The 24534-nt window shown below is 39.8% G+C and overlaps 2 protein-coding genes across 3 annotated transcripts in view; both read left to right on the top strand.

The window, feature by feature from the left end:
* The first annotated feature begins 80 nt into the window (after positions 1–80).
* rem1 (RAS (RAD and GEM)-like GTP-binding 1) lies at positions 81–8982 on the top strand. The gene is made up of 5 exons (XM_085354527.1): positions 81–270; positions 2682–3061; positions 6209–6291; positions 8310–8529; positions 8635–8982. Exons 2-5 carry the CDS (start codon positions 2716–2718, stop codon positions 8910–8912), a joined length of 927 nt encoding a protein of 308 aa, XP_085210653.1. The 5' UTR covers positions 81–270; positions 2682–2715; the 3' UTR covers positions 8913–8982.
* A 13986-nt stretch (positions 8983–22968) lies between these two features.
* Positions 22969–24534, top strand: part of LOC146632610 (protein SSUH2 homolog) — a 32848-nt gene continuing 31282 nt past the window's right edge. For both annotated transcript variants that reach the window (XM_085353410.1, XM_085353409.1), the window contains exon 1: positions 22969–22981. In XM_085353410.1, the coding sequence (XP_085209536.1) occupies positions 22969–22981 (13 nt within the window). The remainder of the gene's footprint in view (positions 22982–24534) is intronic.

Below are 24534 nucleotides of genomic sequence, written 5' to 3'. Positions count from 1 at the left end.
ACACACACACACACACACACTCCCTCCTCAGATATCTGTTTCTCCTCTGCTGTCACTCTGAGACACACACACATACACACACACTGGAGGAGGTAGATAACCGTGATTCCACTGCTGAATTTTTAACGCTGTTGTGGAACTTTTTTTTTCTAGGCGGGTTACTGTGGCACCAGGGTACTGTTACACTGACAGAGTCAGAGAGACAGGGTTCAGTTCAGTTCTGTTGTTTACTGAAGCTGGACGGAAGCAGCTGTGCATGGAGTGTATATGGTAAGTCTCTCTATCTATCTATCTATAGACATGCTGTGTGTTTTGTCCTGTTTTTAGCTATTAGTCATATAATAAACGAGTTTTAGATATTTCATTCAAAAAAACTTCACTTTCAGAGCTAAAATCATGTTTGAAATAGTTCTCATTCTTTCAGTTTGTTTGGTTTGCTTTAAGTAAAACCAAATAATGTTGTTCATCACCTCTTATTAACTAGTCAAGTACAGTTATTTGGTCTGTATATTGTATGTATTACATGAGCGATTTGTTACTGCTCATCCTTAGCTTCAAGTTTATCCGTTTTGTGGGACTGGTGATGCTGTAACTTTTTAATTGCAACCAACAGCTTTCACCTGGTCTGCCCGGCCTTCACCACCACTAACTGTTGTACTTGGCACCTTTAAATGTGTTAATTATTCATTATAGGAGGGTTTTTGTGTGTCTCTGCTCTCTGGTGCATAGGAGAAGTCGCTTTTGGTTCCTTCTTTGATCTCTAGCTAGATTTTGGAATTGAGACCTAAGTTTGACATTTTCCAGAAGGTTTCTTGAGTTTATATGTTTTTAGGTTTGTAATTTTGATTCCCATCTGTGATGTTTGTTATAATAGTATTAATTGTCTCAATGCATTTGTTTTCACAGAGAAATCAAATTAAACAAAGTTTTGGGTTTCTTTAACTCATTTTTAACAAAGAATGACATGACTGAATGAAATGCATGAAGTGTTGTGTATGATAGTGATACGTGATACCACAGAATACATGGAAATGTAATGAAGGTGTAAATTTTGTCTGAAACTGCAATCACTGTACAAATTGTTCACAAATTTCTTAATTGGCAAGGGCATGTTATTTGTTGTGTTGTTCCCTAGCAAAGTGCTTTCTCCTGTACATAAATCAGTGAGTGAGGTCACTCAGACACCACTTCAAAAATGCATTTATTAAAAAAAAAAAAACAAAAAAAAAACTACTTTAAAACAAACACTATTTAAGGTTAGCTCGGCAGCTATCTGTCCACAGCAAAGTTATCACATTTTGAGTCCTTCTATGGCCTTGCAATCTTTTAATAATCCCTAAAAATAATCAACTGTACTTTCAGCTTTTAATTTACCTGCACGCAGACATATAGCCTGTATATAAATGATGGACATAGTCACTATAAAGTCACTCACTAATTTGTGGACACCTATTTTTAAGCAACAAGGTGAGCTTTTGGGCCGTCATGATCATAGGTTTTTTTAAACCACATGTCACGGGTGAGGGGTGGACGTCACTGAGAACGAACGAAGTACTTTTGAAAACTTACTGAATGAAAATCATGTTGCCATAAATTAGACTTTAAATTAGCTCAGTGGCTAATTTAAAGTAAATTGTCATCATCACATGTTGTAAGCTGCAAACTAATTTTCTCCTGCACTTTATACAGCATACAATCAGATTTTTTAAAATCAAAGCAGTGGTGACTGCTGGCCATTAAAAAAAAAAATCCAGATATGAAGTTTTCATGAATTGGCATCACCTTTCTGATCTGTAGGCTCTTTCTATGCATTCACTGTCCATTGTATTAGGTACAACTTTTCACCCACTCAAATATCTAGTCAGCCAATCACATAGCAGTCAACATCAGAAGAAAGGTCATTTAAGTGCCTTTAATGCAGCATGGTTGTTGGTGCCAGATTGGCTAGTTTGAGTATTTTGGAGACTACTTATCTACAGGGATTGAATGGTCTGAAAAACAGAAACTATGCAGTGAGCTGTGGGTCTCTGGACAAAAATACCTTGTTAATGTCTGAGGTCAGAGGAGAAACAACTCAAATAAACACTGGTTATAATGATATGCAAATTTGCATCCCGTTGAATCTTGAAGCAGATGAGTTGTAAAAACACAAGACCACACCAAGTGCCACACCTGTCAGCTAAGAAGAGGAAATGGAGGCTAAAATTTGCACACGTTCACCAAAGTTGTAGAGTAAAAGACTGGAATAACATTTTCCTGTCCGGTGAATCAGGGTTTCTGCCACAATCCCTCTGGATACACTTGTGGAGGTCAGTCTATAAAACCAGGCAGGAAATCCGGAGAACACAGTCACGCTCTCCTTTTGAAATACTGTTATTTATTTAACCTTTTTTTTTAACAAGGAAATCTCTGGTGCTTTATTATGCATTTTATAGTGTAGAGTAGTTAACATTATGCCACAAAAATAGACTACGCTTTTAGCAAACAAATGAAGGTCTTGCTGTGTTTCTCCACCTTCTCTGGTGTAAACCTAAAAACAGAGCGCATTTCTACATCACTGTGGCAAAAACAGAGGTGGTTATTTGGGAAAGACAACAAATTGCCTCTCTGAAAAAGTTTGCAAGGACCTTTTTGGACCAGATTTTCCTCTGAACCATTAACAGTCTTATTTCCTCCCTCAGGCCCATCCTGTCCTAATGCCTTTACCGTAGGAACATGACCCTCAACACCCAGAGAGAGAAGGAGCCCCTCCAAAGGCGAGGCAGCACTCCAGTTCATCCCCTTTACCAGCAACCGCCTTGGATCCCCAGCAGCACCCAACCCAACCCAGAGCAGCCCCGTCCCCAGCGCAACCACCCCCCTCTGGGACAGTCAGCGTCCTACCACCCTGGAGACAAGTCCCTCCATTACCGTGCCCAGTGGAGTTCAGACTCTGATGATGACTCACAGAGTGATTCGGACTGTGTTTACAGAGTAGTGTTGCTTGGTGATCATGGAGTCGGAAAGACTAGCCTCGCAGGAATCTTTGCCGGGATAACAGACAAGGATGAACAACCTGGAGGTGGGACATTATGAGTGCTTGTTTTTTAAGTGCCTGGTGGTCATTACATCTAAATCGTCACACTTACTCATAGTTTTTAGTTAGTTAAGATAGTTAATTATTATTATTAGTAGTAGTAGTAGTATAGGTGTTGTTTAATTTAGTTGACAGGGTTAAAGTTTCCCGAAAAATGATGGACTTAACACCTTGAAAGATGTTCTTTCTGTTCAATATTGTAAAAAAATAAACTATTTCAGTTCAGTGCACATATTCAGGGTATTTTACAGGTAGGGTTCCTCTAGTCTTCTTGGAGAACTTGTCAGAGGATTCAAGCAGTCTCTTTGTTTTCATTGTCTTCATATGATCCCAGACTAACTTCATGATGTTAACTCAGCCCCATAAGAACAAATGGAGATGTATGTTACCCTTTGCTGCGCAATACCATAATGTCAAATCAAAAATGCTGCAAAGTTTTAGCACAAGCCACAGATATGTTAGGCCAGTCACTCCTAGGAAGTTTCTCCGTTTGTGGATGTTAGCTCTCACCACAGATCGATAGAGTCCCAAAGCTTTAGAAATGGCTTTACGCCTTCCTAGACCGACAGATGAAGGACTTTGTTTCTCTGCTGTTCTTGAGTTTCTTTTCATGGTGGCTGCAAAGCTTTAGCACAAGCCACAGATATGTTAACTGACAACTGACTCTGTATAAATAGAAATTAGCCAAAAGGATTCCTTAACCACAGACAATTTTTAACCATGCTTTCACAATCTTTCACACTCAGACTCAGTGCACGGTGGATCAGCACACACTTTCTGTCTCTGACTTTGTTGTGAGATCAACCTTGGCTGGCCTGAGATTGATCATCTGTCACGTGTTGACTGGCCTCAGGCCATAATTGATAAGCTGCATCGATCAGGTGATAGTCTGACGTGATGCGAATGGTCATACATCCATGGGTTTACATGTTTTGTTTTGTTACTTTTGTTTTTTGTTGTTGGTTAATCACTGATTGGCCTTTTTTTATCTTTTCAAAGTGATCTTTTATTTGCCTCCAACATCCATATAATTTGTGCGTAATTGTTTGATTTTCAGAGAGATGAATGCAAAAAGGCTTCTTTTCTGAGTAATTCATAGCACAGACATTACAGAGTATTATTCCAACGAAACATACAGAACATTTTGAAACATTAACATTTTGGCTTTTTTCTGTTTCATTTTTATGTGGGTTGTGCTGTCAGGGTTTACCTTATTGTTGTCTCTTTTTGGTCCACCATGTTGTTTATTATTTTAGTCATAGCTCTAGGGCTAACAGAGATGTTCAGCTGCTTCTGTCAGTGCTCCACTTTGGTTCAAACTAAAATCTCTGGACTAGATTTGGGTGATCTCGCTATAGTCCAGTCAACACTGAGACTGAGGGACAGGTTCAGGCTCATGTTAGGGTAACACTATCCACCTTTCATGTTGCATAGTGTGTGCGACCCATACACAAAAAGAAGCAGTACTGCTTCTGTAGCCTTATGTTCCAAAAAGGACAAAGAGGACAAACTAAATGTTACTGGTAAGAAAAAGAAAAACAGCCAAGGGAGTTTATTTCCCCCTTCAAACATAAAAAGAAAAAAATACACCATCAGGAGAATCTCCAGCTTGTTCACCTACAGCCTAATTTCTGAGCATAGCTTGACACATATTAATTGAACATCTAACTTTTGCCTGCATTTTTTTCCTCTTTGCTTTCTTTACTGCTGCTTCAGTATGTTTGTATACGTGCAAAATGCAACAACTGTCCACCCTAGACACACAGCTCAGTTTTTCACGCATCCAATGAAAATGAAGTTGAGGAGAGGTTATATACTAGCATTTCTGAAAATGCACAATTCCCTGCATTGCCCTTTAATTCAATATCAACCAATAGATTATGTTTTATAGATCAGTGTTGCTGCTCACACGCATTAATTTCAAAGAGGGCAGAGGGTTTTCCGGCGTGGACTGAGCAGCTCAATCTGATTAAAGTCCGGACTGTGACAAAGCCACACTTGCTGGTGTGTTCTTGATCATTGTCCTGTTCAATTGCACTTGAGTCTCAGGGCGCAAGCTTGATGGCCAGACATTCTCATTCAGGAATTTCTGATGGAGAGCAGAATTCATGGTTCCATCAATTACGGTAAGTTGTCCAGGTCCTGAAGCAAAGCATCCCCAGAACACCACACTACCCTCACATTTGTCTGACTGTTGGTATGATGTTCTTATGAAATGCTGTTATTTTTATGCCAAAATGCTCAACTTTTGTCCAGAGAATGTTTTCCCAAAGTCTTGAGGACCATCAAGATGTGAGACAAGCCTGTGTGTTCTCTATGATTAGCAGTAGTTTTTGCCTTAGAGTTTTCCCATATATGTCTTTTAGTCTCTTTCTGACTTTTGAATCATGAACTCCGACCTTAACTGAGCCAAGTGAGGCCTACGGTTTGTTAGATGTTGTTCTGGGTTCTTTTGTCATCTCCTGGATAAGTCGCTGATCTGCTCTTGGAGTAATTTTGGTAGGCCGGTCACTTCTATGAAGTTTCTCCGTTTGTGGATGTTAGCTCTCACCACAGATCGATAGAGTCCCAAAGCTTTAGAAATGGCTTCACGCCTTCCTAGACCGACAGATGAAGGACTTTGTTTCTCAGGTGTTCTTGAGTTTCTTTTGATGGTGGCATGGTGTATTGGTTTTGATCTTTTAGCCTACTTTACTTCATTAAACAGATTTTATTTAAGCAATTTCTTGAGTCAACAGGTCTGACTGTAATCACTGATAAATCTGATTATCAAGGAGGACAATTACTTTCACACAGGGCTGGATAGGTTTAGCTTTGTACTTTAAAAACTGTATTTTGTCTAATATTAAAATTAGTTTCATGGTGTGAGACATTTAAATATAATGAATGAGCAAAAAACAACAACAACAAAGGGGCAAATACTTTTTCACAGCCCTGTAGGAGCTGATATCCTTTAGCCTCAGCTGCTCTTCGGTACTTTCAGTGCCAATTAGCAAGTGTCAGCATGCAAACACGCTAAAATGCCAAACAAAATAAAAACCGACATGTGAGCGCGTTAGCATGCCGATCACAGCGTTTAGCTCAAAAGCAAATTCTCAAACCTGTCTTTTTTGTATTTATTGTATGTTACAGAAGACACATATGAGAGGACACTGACAGTAGATGGAGAGGAAACGACGCTCATCGTCATGGACAACTGGGAGAACGACAAACTGGTACAGTGTGTTAATATCAATATAGTAACTAAAACTAGAAAGTACATTTGGTTTATATCACTCATTGAAAAGTGCTTTTCAATAAAATGATTTTACATAAAAAACAATAAGGAGCCTAAAAAAATCATGCTACATACATTCATGCTGTTTACATAAAATAACATATCCTCTAACCAAAATTGCAGATATCAGCAGTTTCTAAAAGATGGAGAAAAAAAACATATTTAAAGACAGTTACAGAGTCTTGAAATGACAGCAAAGGCACCAGTGATCTGGAAGTAGGCTTAATGATCGGGACGTAACATGTCTACCACATACAGCATGGCTGCACGTGACCATTTAAGGTTTTAAATATAAATAGTGCAACTTTACACTGGATTCTGTAGAGCACAGTGAGCCAGTGCAAGGCTGCCAACGCTGGAGTAATGTGATCTCTCTTTTTTGTCCCAGTAATTAATCTGGCTGCAGCATTTTGAACTAATTGCAGACCAGCAAGAGTGACTGACTAACTCTAGTATACAGTGCATTAAAGTAGTCCAGTCTACAGGTAACAAAAGCATGCATAACCCTTTGCAGATCTAGTGGTTTAAAAAAATTATTTTAGTATGGAGAATGTTCTGAGCTGAAAGAAAGTTTTTAACCACAGCATTGATTTGTTTGTTGAATTTCACATTTTTCTAAAAGATTTTTCCATTGGTTTTAACCTCTATTTCATTAAAAGGGTAGTCAAAGATACTTTTAACCTCTCAGTTAAAAGTGGAGAGACAAACAATATGATCTCTGTTTTGGACTAGCTCAGCTGCAGAAAACTGAGACATCCCAATTTTCTATACCCAAAAAGCCCTTATTGAGCCTTATTATGGTACAGTGATTTCCAAAATTCAAAGATAAATACAGCTGCAAGTTATCTGCACAATGAAAAGAGATATAATACTGAAAATAAAACTAAGAGATTAACAAAACTGAATTAAATAAAAAGCAAAAACTAACTAAAATAGCATCGTGTACCTACAAAACAAACTAAACCAGCAATGTATAGGAAATGTGTTTAGTTGCAGTCGGGTCAGATTTGGTAGCACAACCAGCTTCTGTGAATCTGTTCATTAAGATGAGGATGTCAGTATTACTGTGTTTCAAATGTTTCCATTGTTTGGTTGTTTTTTGGATCGCTCTGAACTCCTTAAATCGTTTAATCTCACAGACAAACACTATGCTACAAACACTACACTTTATTTAAAAAAATAAAAATTATTGTGGAAACTAAGCGACAGTTTGAAACTAAACTGAACTCAAAACCACGGTGTGTCCGTGTGTTACAGAGTAAGGCTGTAGGGCAGGCCAGGAAATTTACAGTGTTTGAATCTCTGGGTTTCACAGCCACATAAAAAAAACAATAACAATGGTAGGGAACTGTGTCGAGATGATAATATTTTTTTTAAAAACAAACTTTTCCTATGTTGATTAAGGTTTTATTTTAGGATCTCTAAAACATAAACTTGTCGCTTTGACACAGCAAAATGAATTTTACCAAAAGAAATAAGATATGGTTGATAAAAAACTACCACAAAAAGTAAACATCTCAAGGTGTGCACAAATACAAATAATATGAACACGTGTGTCAGTAAGTTTGTTTTTTTCACATTAATGTGAAATTCAGAACAAAGTGTTCTGTTGGAGCAAATTTCATGACTAAATTTAACAAACATGTTGCAAATGCCCTAAAATGTACTAAAAAGCCTGTACAATAAAGTTCTTTCTACCTTGGTACTATTAAAAAAAGATTCTTGAGCTGCAAAGCAGTATAATTTATAGTGGCCATTTGCATAGCTCTCTGGTTATGCGTAGAGGATTATGAGTTAAACCAGTGCAGGGGCTACAGACATGTGTGCAATGTAAGTCACTAAAAAAGTTGGACAACTTTGTCCAGTACAAGCAGCTTAAGAAGTAGGCATTCATTATTCACAAAGAAGCTGATAACATCTGATTTAAAGTCTGGGTTCAACCTTCTCTGTGTTTAGGTTTCCTGTCAGGAGGGGGAGGATGGCCCCTCTCACAATGACTGTCTGAAGGTGGGGAGTGCTTACGTCATCGTCTACTCGGTCACCGACCGCTCCAGCTTTGATTCTGCTGCTGAGCTCCGCATCACGCTCCGACGTACCCGCCAGGCCGAAAACCTTCCCATCATCCTCGTAGGAAACAAGAGTGACTTAGTCCGATCGAGAGAAGTTGCTGTGGAAGGTGGAGTGCAAGTGCAAGACGTACATAAAAACAAATAAAAACTACAAAAGTACTAATAATGAATTCCTGCTACTATATTAATATGTCTGTGTCATTTATCCCCAGAGGGCCGAGCATGTGCAGTCGTGTTTGATTGCAAATTCATTGAGACGTCAGCGTCGCTTCAGCACAACGTGACCGAGCTATTTGAGGGCGTGGTCCGACAGATCCGCCTTCGTCGAGACAGCACCGAGGCCATTCAACGCAGGCGCTCCGTTTATAAACGGAAAGAGAGCCTCACTTGTAAGGCCCGGCGCTTCCTGGACCGACTGGTGGCACGTAACAACCAGCGCATGGCAGTGAAAGTGCGGTCCAAGAGCTGCCACGACTTGGCCGTTCTGTGAATTTGTCCGCCAGCAAGTTTTTTTGACTCACTAGAGCTCTCTCTGGTCGTGATAATAAGGACGTTAGAGTCTCCGGTGATTCTAACGCGCAGCGCCAGACAAGTTCAGCAGTGAACTACATCAGACAGTAACATAGTTACTATGATCCTGTTGATCATGTTTGAGCATCTGGTGTTAACATTTGTGGAACTATAACAGCAGATGACTTAAATATTGAGATACCAAACAGTTAAGTGTTCAATGTTCATTGTGATAGTGTGTTCAGTGTGTGTGGATCATGTGTCGCTTGTGTTGTTTTCCTGAGGTTTTGACTGTTTTTAGTTCCCCACTGTGCAGAATAAAGTCTTAATTAAGTCTTAAAGGAATTGTAATCTCAAAATCACATTTTTCACAAAGAACATGATATTGATATGTTATTATTTATGATGATGCCATATTTGTTTCCAAGTTAACTCCTTTTTTGAAAATTATTTGAATTTACTAACTGCTTTTTGTGTCTATTTTTAAAGGATGCATGTGGCCACTGTGCCATCAACTCAGACTGTCACTTGGTTTTTGAAACCAGTGATGTCCATAGTTAGAAAATGGAGTGCTAGACAGCTTAGTTAACAAGCTAAATCCACAAGACATGTAGCATCATAGCACAGATGTAGATTCCTGCTGATTTGAGTTTTCACTCACCAACTCAACAGCACCCTACTGAATAGGGTGTAGTCTTATTAGACAACAATCAATTCTACCGGAAATTTAAAAGCCTCCGACAGGACACCAACACTGCAAACATGGTGAAGAAGTCAATTTCACTGACTTGAATAAGAAGATGTGGTGTGAAAACAGATACCAGATATTACCTGTGTTGGTACACCTCAACTTTAAGCCCTAAAATTGAAAAGGATTTTTTAAAATCATCTAACCACCATGAATGGTGGATGGATGATTGGCATTTTAAGCGCCAATCTCCGGATTTGCTTCTTAATACCTGAAATTTGTTCAGAATTTGGCTCTTCTGTTTTCTCTTCTAATATAAGCTGCTAACATTAGCAATTTCAGTTAACTAGCGTAAGCCAAGCACTGGCGCATCATAAACTAACATTAACTAACATTTTGTTGGGTTACAGGTTAAATTTGAAAAAGCAAAGGACACACACACACAGTGTACGCAGTTTCATATTTGTTTTCAGAGTGTACAGTTTCATTTATTTTGAAATATACTAGTTAAATATTCTCATCCGATTTATTCTTTCCCTCCAGTTAAAATCTTTTCTCTGCAGGAGACCCAGGGATCAAATCTGTGTTTCACTTCACATAAACACACTGTCAGGCCTGCTGGATATTTACTGTTGTCTTGGTGAGCTGTGGCCCATTGAAGAAGAGTTTGTTTACTGAGAGGTCGCCATGACGACACAGTCACATCTTGACATCTCTGTATGGTTGACATAAAGCAGGTGAGTGTTTGGGATGGTGACTTTTTATGGGATTGAACCTAACATCTACCTGCTGGAAACACACAGTACTTACGGCAACTCCCAGTTTCCACTGTTAAAATATGAATGTTGTGAGCACAAGTAAGACAGACATGAAGGATTATGAATATGCAACCAACACGGATGTACCTGCATGCAAGCCTCCAAAAAATATATATATTGACTGGTTGAAAAGCAGGTTGTAATGGAGAGAGCAACAACAAAGACAAAAACAATATTTTACTTCAGGAGCTAATTTAAGGGATCAGTTGTCCCACATATTTTTGACACTGCCCCCTGGTGACAGTGCACAGCTACTACACATAGACAAAGGCCTGAAAAACTCTAAAACCACTTTACACTTTACAGGCCACATACAGCCCACTTTGATCATAAGTTGGGCTCTTTTTCTACACGATAAATGAAAGCCTGCTGTGACAAATCAAAACATCTGTCAGCTTGACTCTTTGGACTTACATTGTAATAAAAAAAATAAAATTACAGAAATAGTTCCTGCAGCTAATTGCCCAGACTGTCCAGTGTGTTGTTGTTGTTGTTGTTTTTCGTCTTTTTTTTAACTGTACTCATAAAAAATGAATTTTACAGTAAAAAGTGAACAAGAGAAATTTTTCTGTTTTTCACAAAGTTACAGAGGTTTTATTATTCAAATAGCTAAGCATTTTGCGGTTTGACATAATTTGTAAAAGTTGAAATTTCCTTGAAATTGAATTGCAAAATCTTTTGTCAGAGGTCATTTTTGGAGGCGGAAAAACAAAAAACAGTGGCCAACATCACTGTACACAACAGTAGAGTGGTAATAAGCAAGCAAATAATGCACGAAATAGAGATCTCTTATGGAAAACTGGTCTCAAAGCAAACAGAGAGCTATGCAGGAAGTGCACTTTTTATCATGGTCAAATTCAGGTAATTCATTACAATGTTTTTCAAACGTGAAGTGTAGTTGTGGTCTTCTTTTGCTGTTGGTTCGCACTTTGTGTTTACATCTTTTTGTAGAATCTGTTTGGACTTTAATTGTTTGCTGTTTTAGCTGTTCAGCGGTTGTTGAAATGGTTTTGTGAGCTTTTAGCTGATATTCTGACATTTCTGTCAATACCACACATGTCTATATTTAGATAACAGATCCAGCAGTATATCGTGTTAAACCAGATGTTCTCCCTCTCGCCTCAGAGAGGTACAGAGATTGGGGTTCAACAGGTTAATTGTTTATTGCTTAATTACTTTGAATAGTATGAATAACCATTAGGAAGTTTTTTATAAGTAGGAAAAGCTGAAAACTTATGAAAATACAGTTAAAAGTCCAAAATGTTGTGCTTGTTTGTGGTGAGCAGCAGATCAAGCAAATTAAGAATTAAAAATGGCTTCAAGCGCACATTCAGGCCTGTGAGACTCATTTAAACACTCAGACACTGAGCCATGGCTCTGTGCTACATGCACACATTTCTGCATCTCTGCTACTCAAAGCAGGGCTGAAGATTCGGTTCCCAGATACCGACAGGTCATTAATAACTGACATATGAAATTATCATGCAGGATGGATATAAGTCTATCGTACAGGGCCATATGTTTGACACCTCTGAACTTCACCGTCTCAGCGACATATATTCAACTCCTTTAATCAGGTTTTACTGTAAGATTTACTAAAAGATTTAAGCTTAAAAAATAAAACTTAAAAATTAGGTTGCTACACATTGTCATATTTCTAAATATTGGCCATTCAAAGGAAGGTTTTAGTTATATTTTTTAACTGTGACTCATGCAAAGCTACTCTTGTGGTGTTCCAGAATAAAAGGATGGCACTAGAGTAGGTCATTTTATCACACCAAAGGCAATTTTCATTGAATCAGTTCAAGTCAATTCAGTTTTATTTATACAGCACCAAATCACAACAACTGTGGTTGTTTTATACCATAAGGTAAAGACCCTATGACTGAGCACTTTGCAATAGTAGGAAGGAAAAACTCCCTATTAACAGGAAAAGTCCCTATAACCGTCTCAGGGAGGGGGGGTTCTCTGCAGCAAACAGCTGGAGGGTGAAGGGAAAGAAAAACAAGAGAAAGAAGAGGTGAGGAGAGGGGAAAAGAAGTTATCAGTGCATCACATGAAGTCCTGAAGCATAGACATACTACACTGTTATTCAAATTTTCCTTTGGCTAAAATCCTGCAAAATAAAAGTAGTGTTCAAAAAACATTATTACAAAAAGAAAAAACTGTCTTTGGCAGCATAACTAAAGGATGGGTTCAGGGTCACCTAATCGGTAACTATGAGCTTTATCAAAAAGTAAAGCTTTGAGTCGATCTTAAAATTAGAGAGGGTGTCTGTTTCCTGACAGCTGGTTCCACAGACGAGGGGCGTGAAAGCTGAAAGTTCTGCGTCCTTCCTTCTTTAATAAACTCTAGAAACCAGAAGAAAGCCTGTAGTCTGACAGCACCGAAAATATGGTACTATGAGGTATGTGAGATATGGTGAGGACTAATTATTCATAACTTTTTATCATGCCGCACATCACGAATGTGTAGCACTTTGCTATTTAGCACTAAACACAAGTTTGAGTTTTTACTGCTTATCCTGGTGTAAAATGCTATTGAGTCACTGCTGAGGTATTTCTCTCAAAGCTAAAGATCACAGACTGTTGGCGATGCTCAAAGAAAAGTAAGAATAATGAACCAGTCACTAAAAAATTCACAGAATTGAAGCCGACATGCTGTGAAATAACATCAAGCAGCTTTCCATCAACAGCAGTTTATCTGGAACCCACATCGACAGGGCGGTCGTCCCAGTTTTTCCTGATCAAATATCCTATCTGTTTATTGATCAAGCATTCCAGTGACATACATTTACACAAATACACACACTCACTCGCACACTGCAGCTGTACAGGGACAGTAGATGGAGGAGGGCTGTTGAACATTGATTTGATGAGGGTAATGGAAAGAATGCATGACTCTGCTCAACCCGGATGACACATACACACACTCATGCTCCCAGGCGCACACACACCACACACACACACACACACCACACACACAATGAGGTGTAAACATCCTCTCAGTGGAGGAGGACCAGACTGAACTGTGAGTTCAACTCCCTCCCGAATCTGTTATGAATAGAAACTTTAAAGTGACTTATTATGCTTATATCTAGCGCCATCAGTTTTTATTCCTAAATTCTTCCAGAGTAGTAGAGAAACACGTGGCTATATGACGAATATTCCCACTCATTTACATTGTACAGAACCAACAATAGACAAAAACTGTCCAAAACTTAAGCACTTTGAGTATCCTGAAGCTTAAGATTTTCACTCAGAGAATACGTGTGCATGTACTTTTTTCAGCTGCTCCCTTTAGTTGTCACTACCAGAGATGGGCAGCGTTACTGTAATCCGATTACTTTTTTCAAGTAACGAGTAAAGTAAGGGATTACTATTGCAAAAACGGTAATTAGATTACCGTTACTTTCCCGTAGGAACGCTGCGTTACTGCGTTACTAAAACCGTGATTTTTTTGCGAGAATGTCTCATGACAGTGACGTAAGCGAGAGCGACATTCGTGACAACAGCTGTGTGCAGATCAACAATGGATAATATAATGAGTGCAGGAGAGAGTTTGAGCATGCAGCGTTTGAAGCGTGGAAGTACTGAGCTTACTTTGAGTTAGATTCCATAAAAAGTGACAAAAACATTAGCGTCCGTTGTGCTTGGGAAGAAAACTTCGAAAAAAGCCCCCCTAAACAAGCTTCGAGTGCGCTACCACGTAATGGGAAATTCACAGAGAAACTCACGGATTCTTCCACTGACCGCTGTGGCACACCTGCACCAGGGTAAACCTCCGCCTACCCCACTCCTGCTTTACAGGTGAAAACAGAGCAACAGGACTGCTAGTCTTTGATTTTATTTATTTTCTGCTGTGTTTTACTTGCATCTATTTGAAAGACTGAGTGTAAACACAAAAAAAATATTTTATTTTATGTGCTGGAATGTGCAGAAAATAGGTTTAAATGTTAAACTAATTTCTTCAAGTCAGAGAATGTTGCATATAATTAAATTTTTGCTTGATGCATAAAGTTAACCTCTTAAGCCGCAAGCCTAACTGATCTCCTGCCTTTTGCCCCGTATCAGGGGGCGTTGGGGCTTAAGAGGTTAAAAGATTAAAACTAATAAAACAAGTTTTAAAATTCAAATTCAAATTTTATTTGTCACACACACAACCATACACAGTATGACATGAGGTGAAATGCTTGTAGCTGTGCAATCCAATGCCCGACCATTAGATGACAGTGGTTTTACAGTATTTACAAAATTTACAGATTTAACTTAGAAATTTACAGTAAATTATAGGAAGTGTGCATGAAGAAAAACCAGAGTGCGTGTGGTGATGTGATGTGTGTGGGAGAGTCCAGTCCTACACCTGGTTCAGGGCCCGAATAGCCTGGGGGAAGAAGCTCCATTGTCTCTGTTTTGGCCTTAAGGAAGCGGAAGCGCTTCCCAGACCTCAACAGTGAGAAGAGTCCATTGTTGGGATGGGAGAGGTCCATCATAATCTTCCTAGCTTTGGTCTTGCACCGCTTGGTGTAGATGGAAAAAAAGAGACGTTTCCATTTGATTACATTTTGTATGATGGATTATGCAGAAAAAGTAGAATTGGGCTAAAAGATCTATTGCTTTATCACCTATTCAGGTTGTGAATTATGTTTTTAAAAAGTAACTAAGTAATTAATTACTTTTGAAAATAAGTAATCAGTAAAGTAACGGGATTACTTTTGGTGGGATGTAATCAGTAATTAGATACTGATTTCTTTTTTCAAGTAACTTGACCAACACTGGTCACTACAGTGGATCATCTGCCTCCATCTTACCTATTCCCAGCATCCTCGCCTGTCACACCAACATTCCCCATGTCCTCCTTCACTACATCTATGGCGCTTGTCTGTGGTCTTTCTCTTTTCCTCCTGCCTGGCAGCTCCATATTTACCATTCTTTCCCCAATATATCCACTATCCCTCCTCTGCACATGTCCAAACCATCTCAGCCTTCCCTCTTGAACATTGTCTCCAAAATCCTCAACCTGAGCTGACCCCTCGCCTCTGATGTACTTATTTCTAATCTTATCCATCCTGGTCACCCCCAAAGAAAATCTTAGCATCCTCATGTTTGATTTGGCAAAGATTTTATGACGGATGCCATTCCTGATGTAACCTTCCTTATTTATCTAGTCTTGGGACCGGCACTTAAAGTAAACTGTCTTGCGTCCCTCCCTGTAGCTAGCTTATTACTTGTACTTGCACTGATGTCATTATTTAAAGCTTTGGTCATGTTTAAGATAAGTGTCTACCAGTAGACACTTATCTTTGTACTTACACTTGTAACAGGAGAAATCCCAAGCATGCATAATAGGTCCACCACCAGCAAAAACAGATGACGCCCACATAAGGAGTCAGCCAGAGTGACAGAGGCTGAAACAGTGCAGCGAACCAGCACACCACATATTATGCCTCAAGTGTCTTAATATTGCTTTTGCACTTATCATCTAGGTGGGTTACATCTACTTGTTTTGGTTTAGGAAAAGATCACATTTTTGGGTCGCAATCTAAACCCTACATACCGACATGTTGCTAAAAGGCATCTAATGTGTTAACATGTGGCTAAGGCATCCCGCCTTTAAAGTCTCTGATGAGCTATGATGAGTAAAATAGTCTCTGCTCGGCCCTTTGTTCTTTTACCTGTAAAATCATGAAACACTGTACATGGCTAATTGCTGAGCAACAGGCAAACCTGAATGTCACAGACTGAGAGAAACCCTCTGTGGGTATATCTGCACCTTAACACGCTGCCACTGACCTCAGGCTTATTCTTAATACCATTTCAAACATTTCAGACCCTTTGAGGTGCGTTTGATTTGCCGACATGGAGTACAGAAGAGAGAAAATCAAGCACTCGCCTGTGTTTATTTAAACTGAACAGTTTCCACTCTGTATGTGTCCATGTCTCTGGTTCAGTGTGCAGACATCAGTCCTGTAACTCTGCCTCTTTATTCACTGTGACACGATGAAGATCTACAGGAATGTAAACTGACTGCAGTTTAGCTTCATGATACTGTGGCTCCACCTGGAGGCTGAATGTTGTTTTCTTTAAAGATGTACTCAGCCATTTTTTGAGTTGTTGGTTTTTGGGTTTTTTTGTTGTTTTTGGGGGGGATAAAAAAAAGTTTTGTAATTACTTCTAGCAAACTGATGACATACATGTAACCCAGTTCCTGGAACCTGCCATATGGCCCCGCCCCTACATCTTTTTTGTTTTTGTTTTTTACCTGTCCATCAGTTGTAGCAAGCAGAATCATGGTCTGAATGCTTTGTTGAGCCAAACTTATTTACTTTCCCAAGAGGAGCACCATAGTGTTTTTAATTGTTTTTGTTTAATTAATTATTTAATTTCTATTATTGGTGTTATTATCTGTGTGGATATTATGCTGGAGCAGACAAGGAATAAAGGCCAGATTGGCAAAAGATAGAAGACAACAGGGGAAAGGGGGGATGGAAAAAAGGACAGAAAAGAAGGGGATGGGGGATGAAACAAAAGACCCACAAGGAACCGGATGCCGACGGACCCCAAGTAAGCTGAAGATCTGAGGCCACATGTCCTAATGACAAACGTGTCCACCCCAGGGAAGCCAAGGGAAAGGGAGGGTCCCAGACGTCTTGATGCATGCTCAATCATCCAGGTAAGGAAATGCCATCTTGATGCAGTGTTTTCAGTGGGAGAAACATTTCATAACTCATCCAAGTGACTTCTTTAGTCTAATCTGACTGCAGGTTTCCCAACCTTATAAACAATACATTGCACAGTGACTGAAACTAGCACTACTGAATGAACAATGGGCTGGAAGGTCAGTTCCTTGATGATTAATCAATCACTAATCAATCCGTCCCAGATGGAGCTCCCACAGCAAAAGGCATGAGTGCCAGGGGACTACAGGCAGCGGGCAACTGACCCTGCGGCAAGCCGAGGATAGGGCCCCGAGAACCCCCCAACACAGCAGGTTATGACTTTATGTCAGCTAATGTTAGACTCGAGTGTCCTAAAAATAACTCCTTCCTTCTGATAAATAAATAGTTTGACCACATTCTCATACAGTATGAGAGTTTATTAAGTTAGTGTCAAGTTCAACCGCGTTAGATCCACTTGAAAGACATTTTCAGTAATGCTGGCTAACAGCAGCTAACAGTGGAAAAAAGCGGGGCTTACCAACAGAACATTTAAGGATATCCTCAACAACATGTGAAGTAGAACAGTGTATTTGACTGGCATTAGACTCCTTTTAAAACGTTTTAGAGCCTCCTCTAGAGTAAATAGATGAGACTCACCTGGCATATTAAGGTAAACAGCTAACTGACAACCTTGCAGACCTAAACAAAAAAAATATGATAGGACAGATCTGAGGAACCCCAGTTTTTGCGGTGACTTGGGGGTAAAAACGCATACTGCAAAATATGGCTATTGAGTCCATTTTTTTGTTTGTTTGTTTATTTGTTTGTTCTTGTTTTCTTGTTTTTTGCTGACTAAAGCACATTTTTCCTACAAGAGCCATTATAGCTAGGCGGTAAGAAAACAGAAATCAGTGGACTGCAGTTTGTAATCTTGTGACCTCTAATGGTAAGAATTTACACACTTTAAACTGAAAAAGGTGCATTTCTCTTTAAATACACGAGTTTGTAAAAGCAATACACAAACAAAGAAGTCAGATTTACTTTATGTTTTTCATTCTCCCACAATATGTTTATTCATATATGGCCTCTCAGTTTTGCTTTTCTGCATTTGGCGCAAATGCAAAAGAAAAACATTTTGAAGATGTCCCACAGTTAAGACGTGGGTCTAATAATTGTAGTATTTATTCCTCTCATCCTGTTTAACATTTAATTTCTATCTTTGTTTATCTATTTTTTCTGTCTTTTCCTTAACTACCACTGATGTGGCGAATCCACTTAGCCAAAAAATGGATCGGACATCAATTGGAGAAACGATAGTCTTTATATAAGGCTTCAAAAAGGGGAATGTACAACAAATAAACTGCTCGACATCAGAGCAACATATAATGGCTTCCCAAACTTCTTTGCTAGCTAAAACCCAGAGTAACTTTCGTCTACCACAAAGGATTCTGGGAAACGCAGTTTTCTAATGAAAATAACTGTTAAATGCTCCCTTTTAGCAGAAAATTAAATCTATAATTAACAGCCCTCACTAAACATGTGACTAACACTTAAATCACTTACAAAATAATCAAAATGCTGTTATCATACAAAACCTGCAATAAAGTTACAACATCCTCCCCCCCGATGAACAATCTGTTCATCTAAAGCTCTAGGTTATACAACAACTGAATCGGTCTTCTTAACAGAGTCCCCGTTGTTGTGCGAACTAAGCAAGATCTAACAAGACCGTCTCGTCCAGGAAACATTTCTTCAATTCTTCCAAGTTTCCACACTTGTCTGGGGAGGTTGTCATGCCCAATGAGCACGACATCCCCTAGTTTTAGGGGTGTAGGCTTTGAAGCGTCACAGCAATGAGCTGACTTCAGCTCCAACAGATAGTCCCTTCTCCAGGTGTTCCAGAAGTTGGTCATAAGTTTCTGCCGGTATCTCCATCTCCGAGTAATATCCTCTTTGTTAGGTGTTGGATTGTGTGTGTCCTTCGGGATTGACTTGGGTGGTAGAGATGTTAGTCGTTTGCCCACCAAAAAGTGGGCTGGAGTAAGTGGTTGCAGTTCATCTACCTCGTTGTGCACAAAGGTGAGAGGCCTAGAGTTCAGAGTAGCTTCGACTTCCGCCAACACAGTACACATTTCTTCAAAGTGGAGTGAAGCTCTACCTAACACCTTCTTGAGACAGATTTTCACTGATCTGACAAGACGTTCCCAGAATCCACCCCACCAGGCTGCTCTTTCTGCAATGAACTTCCAAGTAATTCCTCTTTCCGAAAAAAACTCCAGCAAATGTGGGTCTTTAATTGTCTTCCACAGCTCCTTCAAATCTTGGTCTGCTCTCTTAAATGTTCTGGCATTGTCAGAATATATAACTCTGCATAGCCCTCTCCTGGCAATGAATCTCTTCAACGCTAGCAAAAATGTCTCAGTTGACTGATCTGACACAAGCTCTAAATGGACCGCTCGTGTCACAGCACAGGTAAATAGGGCAATGTAGGATCTTTTCACAGAATCCTCTGTTTTCACATAGAGTGGCCCAGCAAAATCCACACCTGTAACTTCGAATGGTGGTGACTCGGATATTCGGTCCCTAGGCAAAGGTGCAGTTGACTGATGCCCAGCCTTTGCCTTAAACCTCTTACACACAGTGCATCTGGTCACAATGCTCTTAACCAGCTGCCGAGCCCGGATGATCCAATATCTCTCTCTTATTTGTACAAGAGTGTCCCTCACTCCTGAATGCATCACCCTTTTGTGACAGTCCTGTATCAGCAGTTCTGAAAATCTGTGTTTGTTTGGCAGAATCCAAGGATGCTGCTCTCTGAACGTGAAGTCCGACTGCTGCAGCCTGCCTCCAACACTAAGCAGCTCATCTTCATCAAGGAATGGTTTCAGTTCCTGAATCTTACTGTCATTCATCATAGGTTTTCCTACCTTCAGTCTCTGGACCTCCTGGTTAAAACTGTGATGTTGTGCAACCTTAATCCAGTACTTCTCAGCATCAAGAAGCTCATTTGCTGTCAGCTCACCTCGCATCTTTGGTTGTATTGTTGTTTTTGCATTAGCTATGAATCTCCTGATCCATGCTGTCACTCTGAGCACTCTCTTCAGTTCGCTGTAACTCTCAAGCTTCAGTATTGGTTCACAGATGTCAGTGTCATTAGCAGCAAACTGCATGGCTATTTGATAACTGGATTTAAGTTCTACATTCATTTTGTCTGAAATGTTTTCATCTTCAGACTCATGTATCCGATTTTCTGATACAAGAAAACTGGGGCCATTCCACCATAGCTGGTTTTGTAGTAGGGCCTCCACTGATTCTCCTCTTGTGGGCAGGTCAGCGGGATTAGCCTTTCCTGGGATGTGTGACCATGAAGATGGACTCGTAAGAGTCTGGATCTCAGTCACTCGATTTGCAACAAACGGTTTCCACCTTTGTGCCGAACTGCAAATCCATTGCAAAGTGATCATGGAGTCAGTCCACATTCTTATTTGGGCTTGCTCCATCTTCAGCGAGATGATCAAGTTGTTCGCCAATCTGGCCCCAATCACGGCTCCCATGAGTTCCAGACGTGGCAACGTCATTTTCTTTAGGGGAGCCACCCTGGCTTTAGGTTAGGTTCAGCAGTTTTGACATGTGCGCACTAATTACTACATCCTTTCTTCCAAATCGGTTTTGTAGTTGCGTTGTCATAATTTTCATCTGTCAACATCAGTCCTGCAACTGCCTTTGCTGCTTGGCCAGTGAGATAGGTTTTCAAATAGGTAAACTTCTCTCTCTTGCATAGTGCATCATTGTGGTGAATAACAGCTTCATATTGACTCCAAAACTCCTGCCACAAACTGGCATCTCCATCATATTTGTGAATGATCAGCTTAGGAAGCTTTACCGATGCTCTCTGTGCCAATGAATGAGCAGAGTTAGCGTCACTCACCCTTTGATGTGCGGCTCGTTCGCGGCAATCCTCATTTCTCTTAATTATGCGCCGTGCACGGCTCTTGGACAGGATGATGCGCTCCTTATATTCCTCTGCGCTTTCGATCTCCATTTCCAGGTCATCCAGAGCTGTTTTACGTTCTATTTCACTATCTAAGGCATACAAGCTGAGCTCCTTTGCCGACAGCATTTCCAGTAATGTGCTCAGATGGTCAGTGTCCGGATCTGGTTTAGCCATTTCGGAGTCAATTTGATGTACAAGTCGTGTGGTAGCACCTCTTATCGTCCCACGTTTCCGTTTTGTTCTTTCCATTTCTCTCTGATGCTCGTCATCCGCCACTCCCGCAGCCCCGGCGGCGGCGGCTCCACGTAAATCCTGTTCGCTCATTTTCCCGGGTTTCGGCACCAAAAAATGATGTGGCGAATCCACTTAGCCAAAAAATGGATCGGACATCAATTGGAGAAACGATAGTCTTTATATAAGGCTTCAAAAAGGGGAATGTACAACAAATAAACTGCTCGACATCAGAGCAACATATAATGGCTTCCCAAACTTCTTTGCTAGCTAAAACCCAGAGTAACTTTCGTCTACCACAAAGGATTCTGGGAAACGCAGTTTTCTAATGAAAATAACTGTTAAATGCTCCCTTTTAGCAGAAAATTAAATCTATAATTAACAGCCCTCACTAAACATGTGACTAACACTTAAATCACTTACAAAATAATCAAAATGCTGTTATCATACAAAACCTGCAATAAAGTTACAACAACCACCGCCTTTGCCACTGATGTAGGCCTATAGGTTGTAACTTGCCCTGTATCATACAGACACACCGAACACGTTGCGCTTTTGCGCAATTTGGTCCTGATGTTCCCAAGCCAGGAAAGAAAAAGACGGAGATTCTGAGTTCATCAGATTCTTAGAGAAGGCATTTTATGTTTTGATCCAGGAGCTGAAACTGTACGATGGCCGCTTTTGAACGTATTTCAAGATGTCAGTGCAGTTTAAGCTCTTGTTAGCAGAGTGGGGACCACACACCTGAGAAGGCCTATTTTGCTGTGTGCCTGAGGTAAAATAGTTGTTGTTGTTTTTAAACTATTTTTACTATTAAAATTATTTTACTATTTCCGTTTCATTGTATATTCAGTACATGCACGCGATTTGAGCTATGCTGGTTGCCAAATGCAGTGTTCTGATTGGTCAGATCTGTTAATTCAGATTCGAAACATCGGGAAAATCGAGCTTGGTCGGTGTGAACAGCTGCATGAAGAATAGATGAGTCCGAAAAATACTTACAAATATTACGAAATATATATTTCGTGCGAAATATAAAATACGCATGAAATATTCGCACAGCTTTTATGTGTGAAAGTTCCTTAAACATGTAGAAAAGTCCAACATGGATCGAGGGGGGAGGGGGGAGAGGCTACGAGGGCGGATTATGAGAAATGACTTTTCAGGAATGTCGGCGCCTCCTACTAACCTGAGAACAATTTTACTTGAATAGAAAAGCTGTGCCAACACGCCTGGAGAAGAAAAAAACAGCTTCTGACACGTTACTTGTTGGTATGTTTGCAATACGATAGAGGCAGGGCTTCATTTCCTTTCTGTCACAGAGGAGACAGAAGAAAATAGAGCCGCTATTTTTCTCTCTGACCCAATATCAAATTTTCAGGTAGACTAAGAATAGTTTTAATTCTGTCTTTATATTTATTCTTTACCCTCAGACCTTTACCCACCACCAATCTGCTGGTGAGGGAATAGAAATGACAACAGTCGTTTAAACATTAGTTTATTGATATTGATATTTGACGTAGGGGCTGATACAAAGAGGTCCTAATTACATGTATTTCGAAGGTTGCGCGGCGGAGTTAAATCAACGGATCCTGTGTGGTTACCATAAAACCGAGCTGGTCTACTGAGTGGTTGATCTGCAGCAGAATGAACAGCGCAGGTAAGAAGTGAAATAGCAAGACAGCAGTCACCCTGCACAGACACCGAGTCCAAGCAGGACACACGAAGGATGCAGGGATGAGCTTCTGGTAGTCGGCGCGACTACCAGCAGCAAATATGTTCCAGCAAATGCAAGGTGCATTTTTAAGGTTTCTTTGAAGTTGTTTTTTTTTTTTTTAATTCTGAGACTAGATAAATACAAAAAATTAAATATTCACTGAAATTAAATAACCTGCTGCCTAAACTTCTGTTAAATGGCGACCTGATATCAGTTAACCTGTTAATTGCATCATTTGGTTTTTATTTTCTCTCTGGGATTTATTTGTGCTTGAACAGCTTTACTTATAAACAGAGGTTGTTGTATTTTGTTGAGGAAACAATTCCAATGTGAATATTTTTTTAGTTTTAGGATTTTCCTTTGACCTAAGTCCTGAAAGAAATGATGACTCTGTTTTTCATAGATGGATATACCTGTTTTTTCTAAAATAAACTTCTTTTTTTTATTTTTAAATGGGTGCTGGTAAAAGAAAGCCAAAATGATTTTTCTTCTTATGTTAATTGTCAGCATTACCACCTCATTCAATTTTAATATAGCTATCGATATGGATGGATAATTGATATGGGTTAGTTTATGCATTTTATTGGGTTGTAATTCTCTTACACTGTAACATTCATCTTTTGGATGGCGGCGCAAAGATTGAAAGAATGTGAGAGACAGGGAGAAAGCTGTATGAAGATGGGAGAGAAAAAGAAACAAACATCTACAAATCTCTACCAAAATCAACATCAAAGTCATAATGCTAAAGTAGCTTCTATTTTGCCCGCATACATATCTGCATTCAAGCACCTGAGCAAGGACTAAGCAACTCCACCTACTGTCCATTGTAGATAAAAGCAATCCATGACCTAGGGCTCTGAAGTGTTCTTGTTACAACATGTAGAAGGGGAAATAGGAGCCCTTTCAGTTGTATTCAGCTCTATTGAAATTAGGCTGAAAGACTTTTAAACAAACAAACAAACAAACAAACCAGAATGACTCAGAAGAATAATATCTTAAAGAATACTAAGAACTGTAGAAGGGAAGTTAGACTGATTGCTGACAAGGGAAGAGGTGGAGGAAAGTGAAGCTCAGACTAGGACTTGGGACTCCAGGAATGTCCCACCGTGAGGAACCCCCAGGGCAAACCCAGGACTTGCTAGAGAAATTATATCTCTTGGCTAACTTGTGAGTGTCTCTGTGTCCTCCTGGATGAGCTGATTTGAGGGAAGCCTGGGTTTCTCTGCTCAGGCTGCTGCTTCAGTGACCAAAACGGCAGAAAATAGATGCATGAAAGGATGGATAAGCTAAGACAGATTCTTGAAGATTCGGCAGTCCATCAAAGTAACAAATGCGACTGATGCCTTTGATAAGGGAAAAAGGAATAATTCCCTCTGGAAGGGGAGACCTCTCTTAAACAGAGTGCACCAAGGCCACAGAGACCAGCCCTGAGTACATGACCATACGGTACATTTCCCTTCCCACAACTGCTGAGGCCCAGCTTACACAATACTTAT

Source organism: Diplotaxodon limnothrissa, linkage group LG5 (assembly GCF_057381915.1).
Source record: "Diplotaxodon limnothrissa isolate DT_005_m linkage group LG5, D_limnothrissa_male_GT1.1, whole genome shotgun sequence".
In the NCBI taxonomy this organism is placed as follows: Eukaryota; Metazoa; Chordata; class Actinopteri; order Cichliformes; family Cichlidae; genus Diplotaxodon; species Diplotaxodon limnothrissa.
Note: the sequence above shows the minus strand (reverse complement) of the source record. Positions and strands in the feature narration are given on the sequence as shown.

What these genes read in the sequence shown, in the direction of transcription:
- rem1 (XM_085354527.1), top strand. Translation starts at nt 2,716, where the DNA reads ATGACCCTCAACACCCAGAGAGAGAAGGAGCCCCTCCAAAGGCGAGGC. An exon ending in CAAGGATGAACAACCTGGAG is followed by an intron (nt 3,062 to 6,208) that starts GTGGGACATTAT and finishes TGTATGTTACAG; the next exon opens with AAGACACATATGAGAGGACA. An exon ending in ACTGGGAGAACGACAAACTG is followed by an intron (nt 6,292 to 8,309) that starts GTACAGTGTGTT and finishes CTCTGTGTTTAG; the next exon opens with GTTTCCTGTCAGGAGGGGGA.